Raw genomic sequence first — 14119 nt, 5'->3', positions numbered from 1 at the left:
GCTGGCCCAGTTTCAGAGGTAAAATTAGAGAGAAGATGGCCACCAAAATTTGGTGACTTTGGAAACTGAAAATTTACCATTTTTCTGCCTTTAATCAACATTTTTCAGTGAAATCCACTCAGAAAAGCATTTTTAAATGACCATAAAAGGTGATGAGCTGAAAAAAAAAAATATTTAGAAAATTAGAAAATTGCATGTGCCCAGAAAAATGCCACTTTCTTTAATTGCATTGTTTTGACGAGTGCCTGATTTCAGCACACTGCCTCACAGTCGTACTTTGTATCCCCCCCCCCCCCCCCTCAGCAGACACGTCCCTCTCTAGTGAGGATCACCTCATCGTGAGCGGTTCGTTTGACTCCAGCTACAAGCTCTGGTCTCTGAACTCTGGTGAGTGACACAGACAGTACAAGTGGGTGGTTGGCGGGTGCTCTGGTGTGGTTTGCTTCATCTTTCCTATGAAACATCTATCGTCCTTATCTCCCCTTCTTCTTTTTTATGTTGGTTACTCTCTTGTAACACCTTTAATCTTCTGGTGCTCATATGACCTTATGCAGTTGCAAGGGCCGTAAAACCTCTACTAAAACTAAAGACAGTACAAACACTGGTCTCTCTACACTGGTGAGTGACACAGACAGTACAAACACTGGTCTCTCTACACTGGTGAGTGACACAGACAGTACAAACACTGGTCTCTCTACACTGGTGAGTGACACAGACAGTACAAACACTGGTCTCTCTACACTGGTGAGTGACACAGACAGTACAAACACTGGTCTCTCTACACTGGTGAGTGACACAGACAGTACAAACACTGATCTCTCTACACTGGTGAGTGACACAGACAGTACAAACACTGGTCTCTGAACACACTGGGGGTGAGTGACACAGACAGTACAAACACTGGTCTCTGAACACACTGGGGGTGGGTGACACAGACAGTGCAAACACTGGTCTCTGAACACTGTTGAGTGACACAGACAGTACAAACACTGGTCTCTCTTCACTGGTGAGTGACACAGACAGTACAAACACTGGTCTCTGAACACACTGGGGGTGAGTGACACAGACAGTACAAACACTGGTCTCTGAACACACTGGGGGTGAGTGACACTGACAGTACAAACACTGGTCTCTCTACACTGGTGAGTGACACAGACATTGTACGGGGGTTAGTGTGATATTGTGGTTAACCTGCTCAGCTCTTGATCTAATCCCCCGTTAACTCTTGTGGGATTTCTTGTGGTTATTGATGCTCATCTCTTGATCGGGGGGTTAAAAAGTCATGTACCCTGATGATTCTCTTGGAATTTTTTGTAAGGTGTGCAGCACATGGGGGGGTCCACATGGTGTAGGGATTATGATACCCGTCTCTTGATTTAATTATAATAATAAATGACATTTATATAGTGCTCAACACGATTAAAGTACACAGGCTCTCAGCGCTTTACAATACAGTGCAACGTACAACAGTAACATAAAATATTGTGTTTTGACTAAAAGAAAATCACTCCTAATATTCATCCTATTAATTTAAAAATAGAAACGACTTCAGCTGACGTTTGAATGAATCAAAAGATTTGGAGGTGGAGAGTCAAACACCACAATAAATTCAATATATTATGTATGTGTGTTTGTGTGTGTGCATGCCTGTGTGTGTATGTGTGTGTGTGTGCATGCCTGTGTGTGTGTGTGTGGATGTGTGTGAGAGAAGAAGCACAACGTTTTTTTCCTACTTTTCATCGTTCCTGTTGTCCACTGGTGATAGATTTTCTCCATTTGTTTCCTCAGGTCAGATGGTCAAGAGTGTGTACACCTTCAACCCGGTCACCTGCATTCACTTTTCGGAAGCCCAAGCCATGCTTATCACTGGATCAGGTACTTGAGTGTACTGGAGCTCACTGTCTTTATCGGTCTTTGTGTGTGGGTGGTTGGTGGGTGCTCTGGTGCGGTTTGCTCCTTCTTTCCTATCAAACATCTATCGTCCTGATCTCTCCTCCTTCTTTTTTGTGTTTGTCACTTTCTTGTAACTCCTCTAATCTTCGGCACTTGTATGACCTTGTATGACCTGCTTGTGTTACAAGTGCAGGGCTCCCAGTGAAAAATTTTCCCAACCCCTGAACTTTGTCGGAAGATCGCGATAGACGAAACAAAGAGCACAAGTTGGCCTACGAACATTGCAAAAGGAAGAGCAAGAAAACGAGCACTGAAAGGATCCATGTAAACAAACAAAACATGTTTGGGAAAAGAAAATGTTGCCAGATACATGTATTCGCATAAATTGTGAAAGTCAACCGATTTCGATAAAAACCGGAAAGGCAAAGTAAGTAGTAGTTATGAACAGGAAGTAAAGGTGGGCGGTTAGTGCCAAACTGGCATACATCGCTCTATTATTATGTTCTCCAAATTTTCGCATTTTTTCTCAGAGTAGATAATTATGAAACCCGTGCAGACGCGAAGCGCGACGGAAACATGACCGCGCGATGCTCAGCGATTCCGCGGCCGCTGATCTCAGCCCCGGACTTTCTCCGAACCGTGAACCCCGGAAATTCGCGGAAGTCTGAGAGCCCTGCAAGTGCCATAAAACTCTCGACTAAAACAGGCTGCAGGCCACCCACAAATCTCTCCTGCTGTCTCCAGGATGAAGGATATTTTACTGAAGAAAAACAGTACAAGGGACGCGTCATCAGCAAACTATTCTTCAGCTAGATGCCCAGAAAGCAACACTGTTCAGGAGAGAGGAAAATAACTTTCATTTATTTGTAATTGTACATGTACCCAAACTATGTGTCTGTTTTTCCTTTTTTTTTGCCAATGTTTTGAATTTGAATTGGTTTTCTCCTCATCAAGGTGGCGTCAGTGGCCTAGTGGTTCGCCTACCGGACTCGTAATCGTTAGGTTGCGGGTTCGGGGGTTCTGGCCTCAGCTGTCCGACGTTGTGTCCTTGGGAAAGACACTTTACACGAATTCCCCACTTGGCTCGGTCTTTTCGGAGATTGACGTTAAACTCGAAGGACCTCTTAGATAACCTAACAGTGCTGATAGGGGCGTTTAACTTATAGGTACCATTTTACCACTTGCTCCCTATCACATGTGAATAAAGCACAGTTTGTAACTCCCCCGGGGCGGTGCTACTGACTGAAGTTGTCTTTAGGCCCTTCCCAAAGGGGGGACATTAACCATGTTCTTATGCACAGCAGAATTGTAAATGGGCTGATTAATCAATGTCATGCTCATAACTGTGCCTGAACTGCATACGCGAAACTGCTGCTTTTCATTTCCTAATCCTTACTATTTCTCATTTTTTTCCTCTACTTCTTTTGTATGTTTGTCACTCTCTTGTGCCTCGCTATTTCCGGGGTGCCTTGATAGTTGAAGCAGACTTTGTGCTGTTTAAGCTTAAGAGGTGAGCAGAGTAAGCCTGATTTCCTATATGGACTTTTCTGTCGACATCCACCCCTTGGCGCTCATTTGACCTTATGCAGTTGCAAGCACAGTAAAAACTCTACTAAAACTAAATACTAAAACAGTTTGTTATCTTTGTTTTCTTAATCAGTAGGCCTACTCTTACTTTATCGCATGCCAATTTTTTCCCTCAGATGGTGGCAAGCTGGAGTTGTGGGACTTGGCTTCTGGCTCGAACTTGTGGTCCAACATTGTTCATAGGGGGTCTGTCACTGGGGTCAAGGTCAGTGTGTGAAAAGAACGTACTTTCATACAGTTTGGAGGGTCTGCTTACAGAAGTCTGTATTTGTGCCGCAAATTACGTATTTTCTTACCTTCACTACTCTGTAATCAACGTCTCTTCTCTGTTGTCATCTTCATTTTTCTTCTTCACTTCTGTTATAAACCACCTTTGCTCTTCCATCATCACTTTCATTTGTTATGTTATCGCTTTCACTCTTCTCTGATCATCTTTTCCATTTTCTGTTATCACCTTCTTTTTTTCTATTTGTATTTTCTCTTTATTCTCTCTCTTTTATCTCCTTCACTGTTTGTTTTTTTCAGCAGCGGGTGGTTGGCGGATGCTCTGGTGTGGTTTGCTTCTTCTTTCCTATCAGACATCTATCGTCCTTATCTCCCCTCCTTCTTTTTTATGTTTGTTACTCTCTTGTAACACCTCTAGTCTTCTGGCGCTCATATGACCTTATATAGTTGCGAGCGCCGTAAAACCTCTACTAAAACAAACAAACCTTCTCTCAATTCACTCTTCTGCTTTCAACTTCATTCTTTTGTTTAATCACCTTCTCTCAAATTTTACTCTTTTTTCTTTATCACGTTCTCTGAATTCACTCTTCGGTTTTCACCTGGACATTTCTGTATTGTCTCACGTCTGTTGTTCAGGTTGTCGAGAAGACAGTGTTCAGCTCCAGTGCAGATGGGGTCCTCAAGGTGCACCACGTGGCAGACGACAGAAAACTGTCGTGCGTCTTCGAGTCGGAGAACCTTAAGTCGGCTTCCGGCCGACAGATGAATGTTCGGCATGTGAGATGTTTAGAGTATGGTCCCAAAGGCCTCTTCTATGGGGATGATTCCAGAAATATTAAAATCGTTGATTGGAGAAAAGGTATGTACACTTATTTTTAATTAAGTATTTGTTTCCTGAGTAAATTGTTTATATTATTTTCACTGCATATTTCATTTTGGGGGAAACTTATATGATGTAATTTGTGTTGCAAGTTCTGTAAAACTCCCCCTAAAATGTATTACTTTTTGGGGGGGTTTTTTGGGGGGGAGGGGGTACTTATCTGTCATTTTAATTTTTCTCTTTTTTTTAAAGGGAGAGGGGAGCTTCTGACCTTTCTGGGACCTGTGTCAGTTTTACCGTCTAATTTTGCAGTCACTGTTGTGGATTCACAGAAATTAATTAGAATTTGACTGAAAGAAAGTACTGTGAGAGATGATAGAGATGAAGTGTTTTCAAGCATCATTATTTTTTTAACAAAATGATTTTATCTGTGTACTGAGACTGAAAAAATGATTTTATCTGTGTACTGAGACTGAAAAAATGATTTTATCTGTGTACTGAGACTGAAAAAATGATTTTATCTGTGTACTGAGACTGAAAAAATGTTTTCTGTGAGAACCGGAACTAGCAGACTCTGTGGTCTCCAAAAAGTTCAGCTTGAGATCACATTAGATACAACGTAACAGGATCCGCTGTTTTCAATTACCCTTTTTCCGGGATATCTGCGTCTTTGTATTATATGATGTGATGGGGGTCAATGACCTTAAACAGGGAATAATGAATAAACCTACTTACTATTAACTACTTTTCTGTAACTGAAACATAATCAGTAACCTCCAATCTCTTTAAATTATTTCAGGTATCGCCAACAAAGTCCCCAACCATGGCTCCAGCTTCACGTCCATCGATGCTATCTGTTGTCATGACGACTACCTGGTGTCCTCCAGTTATGACCTTGACAATGGTCTAGGATATATTAATGGTGAGTGGTGCGGCTTGTTTCTTGTTTGTACAAGTTTGTTGGGGGGGTTTTATTAAAAATTCTCTTCCGTAAAATACTATCCCTATCACACCTGTAAAAATGGGAGACTTCCGTTACTCTTTCCTTGACTCCAAATGGGAACTGACCATGTCTTGCCCTTGGAGCTCATCAGGGAAGTCAAGATCTGAAAGGAGTAAAGGAGTACTTGGGCAATCTACTTCCTCTATGTCTACGGCCCAGACAAAGCTGTATCATGTATACTGCTGTAAGATCTACTTCCTCTCTCTGTCTACCGCCCAGACATAGCTGTATCATGTATACTGCTGTAAGATCTACTCCCTCTCTCTGTCTACCGCCCAGACAAAGCTGTATCATGTATACTGCTGTAAGATCTACTTCCTCTATGTCTACCACACAAAGCTGTATCATGTATACTGCTGTAAGATCTACTTCCTCTATGTCTACCGCCCAGACAAAGCTGTATCATGTATACTGCTGTAAGATCTACTTCCTCTATGTCTACCACACAAAGCTGTATCATGTATACTGCTGTAAGATCTACCTCCTCTATGTCTACCACACAAAGCTGTATCATGTATATTGCTGTAAGATCTACTTCCTCTATGTCTACCACACAAAGCTGTATCATGTATACTGCTGTAAGATCTACTTCCTCTATGTCTACCGCCCAGACAAAGCTGTATCATGTATACTGCTGTAAGATCTACTTCCTCTCTCTGTCTACCGCCCAGACAAAGCTGTATCATGTATACGGCTGTAAGATCTACTCCCTCTCTCTGTCTACCGCCCAGACATAGCTGTATCATGTATACTGCTGTAAGATCTACTCCCTCTCTCTGTCTACCGCCCAGACAAAGCTGTATCATGTATACTGCTGTAAGATCTACTTCCTCTATGTCTACTGCCTAAGCAAAGCTGTATCATGTATACTGCTGTAAGTGGGTGTTTGGCGGATGCTCTAGTGTAGTTTGCTTCTTCTTTCCTATTAAACATCTATAGTCGTTATCTCCCCTTCTTCTTTATTTATGTTTGTTACTCTCTTGTAACAGCTCTAATCTTCTTGCGCTCATATGACCTTATGCAGTTGCGAGCACCGTAAAACCTCTACTAATACTGTTGTAAGACCTACTTCCTCTATGTCTACCTCCCAGACAAAGCTGTATCGTGTATACTGCTTTATCTGTCAATCCACTCCGAAGGGCTAGAACTCAGATGGCCGCTGGATCAGAAAAGTGAAGTAAAAGTTATCTGTCAAGACGCAAAAGGCCATAACATGTTTATAAAGGTAGTCCCGTACCATTCAGATGACTTATAAGTTGACTATGAGACCAAAACTTGCTGTTATCAAGGTGACTCTATGTTTCAAAATATGATGTGTACTCCATATGATACTGTTGCTTACTCTTTACTAAGAATGTTATCTTTGAAAATAAGAATTAGAATTAAAAAGTACTTTACATGTTGCCGTACGGATGTTACTTTCTTGAAACAAAGGTAGTGGTGGCCTACATCAGAGAGAAGTTTGCAGATAGTCCACTGCTCTTCATGCCACAGCTGTCCCCGTGGTTTTATACACCCAGCATAATTTAGCAAAATTTGATTATTTTTTGCATAATTTTTGATTATATTCCTTTATCATTCTTTATTAAAATTAACAGAATTGCATAATTTCACATTTTTGGGCTCATTTTGCATAATTTCATAATTTTTCTTGCCTAAAACGACGGGGACAGCCATAGAAACTCAAAATCACCACATATGAGGATTTGCTTCTTTTGGGGGGTCTCACTCAGTGGTTGGTAGAGTTCCAACTTCTTTTCTTTCCCTCTGTTGTTTCTGCCCTTCTGTCTCAGTTTTTCCCTGCACTATATGACAGCTGTCATGTCAGTGTGCTTCCCTTTACTCAAATGCAAACATAGGTGGTTGACAGGTGCTCTGGTGTGGTTTGCTCCTTCTGTCCCATCAAACTTTAATCGTCCTGATCTCTCCTTTTTCTTTTTTGTTTCTCTGTTACTCTCTTGTAACACTTCTAATCCTAAGCACTTATATGACCTAATTGTGCTGCAAGTGCTGTAAAACTCTGGCTAAAACAATAAAACAAATGCAAACCATTTTAATCTGGTACAGTTCGCTCCTCCCGGACCTTGGAGTACCTGGCCACTATCGACGACCGCGAGACGGAAAGGATTGTTTGCTTGGCCATCAGCAAGCTGCCCAGTGGGAACTTTTATGTGGTCAGCGGAGGCATGGAGCTGAAAGTGTGGGAGGTGGGCAACAAAGGAGGACAATGGAGGTGAGCAGTAGGGCTGTGTCGCGAGCGCGAGAACGGAACTGAATCGCCACTCTTGCCAGCGGAACGCGATTCACGATTTACTTTAGCGGAACGAGGAACAGTATCGCCAAACGATTCCCGATTCACTCCCCTGTCGCTGTCACCACCTTGTGGCTTGTTTAACCTACTGCTGAGTCGAGTCACGAGCGCAAGAACGGAACGGAACACTTAGTATGGCTCCAGTTATTTTACAAAAGATGGTATAGTCCAACCCCCCTATTAAAACAAAATGAATAGGGTCCAACCAATAGACAGAAGCGCAAAAACGGAACGGAACACTTAGTATGGTTCCCCTTATTTTACAAAAGATGGCATAGTCCAACCCCCCTATTAAAACAAAATGAACGGGGTCCAACCAATAGATAGAAGGAATTTTATGGAGCCATTGTTTTAGCAAATCATGGGTTTTGGGGGGGGGGGGGGGGTGAATTTATGGGGGTCACTAATTGAGGTCAGTTGATAGAGCAGCGCAACAAAGGGTGTGGGGCGGAGAGGATGGCGGAACAGCAAGAGTGGGACTCGCGCTCGCCAAGTGGCGTTGATACCTGTATGACACTGTTTCGTTTCAGTCAGTGTTCCGCCACTGTTCCACGAGCGCTCGCATACTCGCGATTCTTTGAAGCCGACTGAATCGCGAATCGCCACTCTCAAATTTGGCGAGCCGGATCCAGCCCTAGTGAGCAGGGCTCCTCTTTTCAGGCCAACTTAATAGGTTCCTTCACCCTTTGGTTGTCTATCTTAAGGGGTATTTAAACCTTTGTTTTAGAAAAATCTTGGTCCTTGTGCTTCTCAGGAAGCCGAGAATGTTTCTGAATGTTCTAGGGTGTGCAGGGGGGAAGCATATGAATTGTTAAGCGCATAGAGTGTGCTGTTGAGCGGGGATAGGCGCTATGCAAATGCTATTCATTGTCATTATTGTCTACTCCCCAGTGGACACAAGGTCCGATAGTGTACCGTTGACATAATTGGTGGCTTTTAAGCACAAGGGGGCTATCCCGAAAAATGCTGTTTTGAGAAAATGGAGGGTGAAGTTTTTGGGCCCTTGTTCAGTTTCTTTAAAAGACGAGGAGAATTTTCTCTATAACCAAACAAATATACACACCAATGAAACCAAACTTCTCCTATAGGTAGGGCAATGCCCACTTTTGGTGTAGGTCAAGATTTCTGGAAACCCCCGAAATCTGGGTTAGCCCGCTTGTCCTTAAAAGCAACCGATTGAGGAGGTGGGTTGCTTTTACCCTTCCTGTCAAGGTCAAGTTGGGTCGAGAGGTATACAGCATCCCAGCTGAAAGATGAATGACATGTATATTATGAAGGAAAAATAGAAATACAGTCCACTCCACTTGCAGCGATGTCGGTTGTAAAGATCTTTGGACATAGCGATCTTTTTCCGCTGACCGGGCACCGATGTGACACAAACTCAATACAATTGAAACAGTTGTGCTGAATCCACTACATCTGTCGTGATGACTCTAGTGATGCGTATTCCTATCCCTGGCCCATATAGGCCTAGTTTATAGTAAAAATATAACAGTTTTCACGATGTTTCCCCCGTGGTTAGTTTTGACCTAGCATTGATGAACCCGTTGATGTTTTGTAATGTTACGCACATTCACACAATAGTGCGTGGCATCAGACGCTTAGCCAGCAATCTCCCACATGATACTATTTTGATAACCTTACATGACAAGCGCCGAAGCGAACACGATACTGCCTCTCTTTCACTTCGCCTAGTGCCATGAGGGACAAAACTACCTTGTGTTGGCAGTAGTACTGGGATTATTTCCCTTGAATTGTTCTTCCAACAGTTGTTGGGAACTTCAGATCATGTAGCGATCTTTTTTCTGGTCCCCCAATGACATCGCTACTAGCGTAGTCTACAGTTAAGAAGTGCAAACATATTTATTAAGCGAGCCCGCTCTCCCCTCTCCATGTCTCTTATCGAGGGTGGATGCCCAGGTATTAGTTTACTCTGTCATCGACACAGTATAGGTCTGTGTTTGCACAAAATAATTTATATCTACTGTTGTTGTTGTTAGCGATCCAGTATAATTTATATCTCATAATGATGTATTGGAGCATACTATCGCCAATAGGTACCCCTGGAGAGTGAATGGCCACCCCTGGAAAATGTTGTATCAACTTGGCAGTTGCCCTGTAGTGATTTGTCATTTATCCTGATTTTTTTCACCAAATCCTGATTTTCTTCCACTGAATCCTGATTTCCCCCCCTGAAATCCTGATTTTTAGATTTTATAGAGTGGCAGGTCTGGTGCCGAATGAATAACAACATAATTTGTTGTGGATTTTGATCAGAACTTTCTTAAGATTGTCAGTTACAATATTTATACTATATACTATATACCTCAGGGTCTTAACTTGACTATGGAAAAAAAATCCTTTCCTTTCCTTCAAGAGCATAATTTTGTTGAAAGTGAATGTAAAAATATGAAGCCTATGTATCTTTTCGCTCCAGGACTACAAGCCTGATTGAAGACGCAGACTTTGTAAAACTGCTTCACAAAGGCAGCCTCTCGAGAACAGCAATAGATTCGGAGACGGATGTTTCTGATGAGGAGGAGGATGATGACGATGAAGACGACGATGGTGATGACGCCTCCGTGGAAGAGTCGGACGAGGACCCTGAGAAAAAGGAGAGTGGCCAGGCCGCTAGCTGGATGTCATGGTGTGCTGTTTTGTGATCCTTCACGGGGCCAGCACCCCCCCCCCCCCCCCCCCCCCCCGGGCAGTGCTACTGACTGAAGTTGTCTTTAGGCCATTCTCAAAAGGGGGGTGTTAACATGCTTTTATGCACAGTAGAATTGTAAATGGGCTGATTTATCAATGTCATGCTCATACTGTACTGGAACAACATAGGGGAAACTGATGCTTTTTCTTTCCTCATCCTTACTATCGCCATTTTACCTCTACTTCTTTTGTATGTATGTCACTCTCTTGTGAACTGCTATTTCCGGGGTGCTTTGATAGTCGAAGCAGGCTTTGTGCTGTTGAGGCTAGAGAGGTGAGCAGAGTAAGCCTGATTCCCCGTTTGGACTTCTCTGTTGACATCCACCCCTTGGCGCTCATATGACCTTATGCAGTTGCGAGCACCGTAAAACCTTCATCATCATCATCAATGCTTTTTACCCCTGGCAAGGTATAGGCCACATACAAGCTCCTTCCTTTTATCTCTGTCCTGGGCCATCCTTCTAAGCTCGTTCCAAGTGAGCTTCATCTCTCTCATGTCCCTTTCCACTCATCTCCTCCTTGTTTCCCATTTACTTCTGCCCAGCAGCTTCCTTTCGGCTTTCACTGCCTCGCATCATAAACTCTCCCTTCTGAGAAAATCCACGACCAGCCAAGCAGAGATAATGGTTTTTGCTTGCATGTGTTTCTGTAACAGGTTCTTTTCCGTAAAACCTTACTAAAACTAAAAAACGGGGCCAGCTCTGGAGAGTGCTGATTTATGGCGTAGTCGTAGGCCACAGGTGCTGCGAGCCACATCCCACTTGCCAAACAGTTCTACGCAGCCTTCAGCGAGAGAATTTTGGGTAGTCCATCCTGAGAATCTCTCTCCATAACCCAGAACCTTACGCCAAACATAAACGGTCTTGTTACCGAGAAAATATGCCAAAGACAAATGACGAATTGGCTTAAGAATGAAAATTGGTCGGCTATGCCTGGATTTGTTATTAGATAGCAAACGATCTTGTCAGTTTTTTGTGTTTCAGTGTGTGCAATCTCCAGCTTGTACTGTATGTTTCCCAGGAAGTTGAGAATGTTTCTGAGTGTTTTTCTCAAGTCTGCTGGAGTAATTGTAATAGTTGTCAAATGCATAGAGCTTGCTGTGGAGCGTTGATGTATGCGCTATATAGATGAAGTTATTTTTATTTGTTATTATTATTATTATTCATTATTTGTTTTTTTCTCCAGCGAAATAGAAGAATTTTAAGAATTCAAGGTTACGATGACTTGTGGCTTCTGCTGTGTCTTTGAGACCAATTCTGGCAGAGAAAAGTTGGCCACATTTTTAAAATATTTAAAAGCTCCACTTCCGCTTGTGGATGTTTTCAGCTTGTGGGTTTCTCTCTGGGTTTCAGCATTTCTTAATCGTGAAGCCTCGTATGATTTGATTTGCTGCCCATTGTGACTGCTGCTCTCCAGTTGGGTCTGTCAAGTCTTTGCTCAAGTCAAACATCTGCTTTTTTTTCTATCCATTGATCTCATTAGCCATAGCAGAAACCACAAGTCATCTTAACTTTACCTTTGATTCTTGTATTTCACTTGAGAAATATTCTCCTCTGCAGGGGCATATTGGTCATCTTCAGACATTGACTGAAGAAGTCTCATTATTTTTGTTATTGTGGTTATTATTATTATTGTTGTTATATTATAATTGTTATTATTCTTATTCATATTGTTAATTATTATTATTGTTATTATTATTATTATTATTGTTGTTATTATTATTATTATTATTATTTTCATTATTATTATTATAGTGTGTGGTTGTTGCGTGGTCCCATCTTGACTAAAGTAGTTTTGCCTCTCTTGTGTTAGCTGAGGTATAGGTGGAGAGAGTTCTGTTAGCTGAAGTGTAGGTGGAGCGAGTTGTGTTAGTTGAAGTGTAGGTGGAGATTGTGGGTTTGTTCTGTACCAGCATTAAACTGAAAGCAATATTAGAAACTGTTTGTGTGTACATGCTGAGTTATGGATTTAGTATGTCTATGTGTTTGTGTGTGTGTCTGAGTGAATTCCATGACAATATATTATTTCATAATGCAAAATGATATTGAACAGTATTGGAAAAAGTCCAGTAGAACTTTTTCTATCCCTCGTCCCATCTGCATTGGGAAATATTCCAGTGCATGGCCTCATCTTTGTTATGTGCAGTCGTTATAACTTATTTTATAACTGCATACTTTGTTCTCTTCAATTAAAATGCAAACATGTGAGAAAAGACAATATTTTTTCTTTGTCAGGGCACCCAAATATATATATACAGTATAACACGGATAGGTCGAACACAGAAGACTCGAAATCACGCATTCGTGGAACTGTGCCTGCAGTCCGGTTTTTTCTTTTTCTTTATCTTTGTAGGATATCCCTCAAACTACGAATCTCTGGAACTACCGAGGCCGGTCCCGACGAATTCGATCTATCCGTGTTATACTGTATTTTTTTGGACTCTGTATATTTTTTATCAATGTTGTTTTGCTGCCTTTACTTTAAATAGCATTGATTGTGGTAGGATTTACTTTGTGATATGATACATATTCAAATTATAATGTGTGTGAGTGTGTATTTGTTTATGTGTATGCGAGTGTGTGTGTATGTGAGTGTGCGACAGTGTGTGTGTATGTGAGTGTGCGACAGTGTGTGTGTATGTGAGTGTGCGACAGTGTGTGTGTATGTGAGTGTGCGACAGTGTGTGTGTATGTGAGTGTGCGACAGTGTGTGTGTATGTGAGTGTGCGACAGTGTGTGTGTATGTGAGTGTGCGACAGTGTGTGTGTATGTGAGTGTGTGTGTGCCAACAAGCTCAAAGTTCTATTGTGTTTTGCCAATGTTGCATGGTTGTGTAGAGACAGACAGATGCTTGACCAGTCGATACAAGGAAGGGGTTAATAAACCACTCGTACAAACACAATACTGTAAACTTTGTTCTTCCATGCTGTCTTTAGCTTTCTTTTTTGCGCTGTAGGGCTTTCCATCGTGTTGAAAGTGGGTGGTTGGCGGGTGTTCTAGTGTGGTTGGCTCCTTCTTTCCTACCAAACCTCTCTATTGTCCTCATCTCTTCTTCTTGTGTTTCTTGCAATAATTCTTTAATTTTCAGCGACTTATATGACCATATGACCTAATTGTGTCGTTGAGGCTAGAGAAATGAGCAGAGTACGCCTGATTCCCTGTATGGACTTCTCTGTAGACATCCACCCCTTGGCACTCACATGACCTTAGGCAGTTGCGAGCGCTGTTAAACAACTCTACTAAAACTAAAACTAAAAAAAAGAAAAAGATAATAACTTAGTAAGTATTTATGCATGGAGCTCGGGCCAACACAGCACTGGTTCAACAACCAGACTTTTCATAAACCCTAACACAGTGAGGGGTTACCATTTTGAAGAACCCAGGCCACTACCTGGCTGAAACTACAGTATAACACAGATGATAGGTCGAACACAGAAGACTCAAAATCATGCACCCGTCAAACTGTGCCCGTGGTCCCTGGTTTTTTTTCTTCTTTATCTTTGTAAGATATCCCTCAAACTACGAATCCCTCGAACTACCGAGACCGGTCTCGACGAATTCGAGCAATCCGT

The 14119-nt window shown here is 42.1% G+C and overlaps 1 protein-coding gene across 1 annotated transcript in view; it reads left to right on the top strand.

The window, feature by feature from the left end:
* Positions 1–10537, top strand: part of LOC101848993 (WD repeat-containing protein 5B) — a gene marked incomplete at its 5' end in the record, with an annotated part of 20069 nt that extends 9532 nt beyond the window's left edge. The window contains 7 exon segments of the mRNA XM_013087153.2: positions 304–387; positions 1789–1875; positions 3597–3685; positions 4342–4564; positions 5325–5447; positions 7596–7761; positions 10277–10537. Of these exon segments, the coding sequence (XP_012942607.1) occupies positions 304–387; positions 1789–1875; positions 3597–3685; positions 4342–4564; positions 5325–5447; positions 7596–7761; positions 10277–10502 (998 nt within the window).
* Between the last annotated feature and the right edge of the window lie 3582 nt (positions 10538–14119).

This window comes from Aplysia californica, unplaced genomic scaffold (genome assembly GCF_000002075.1).
Source record: "Aplysia californica isolate F4 #8 unplaced genomic scaffold, AplCal3.0 scaffold00551, whole genome shotgun sequence".
In the NCBI taxonomy this organism is placed as follows: domain Eukaryota; kingdom Metazoa; phylum Mollusca; class Gastropoda; order Aplysiida; family Aplysiidae; genus Aplysia; species Aplysia californica.
The sequence above is the reverse complement of the archived record's forward strand: the minus strand, read 5'-3'. Positions and strand labels throughout refer to the sequence as shown.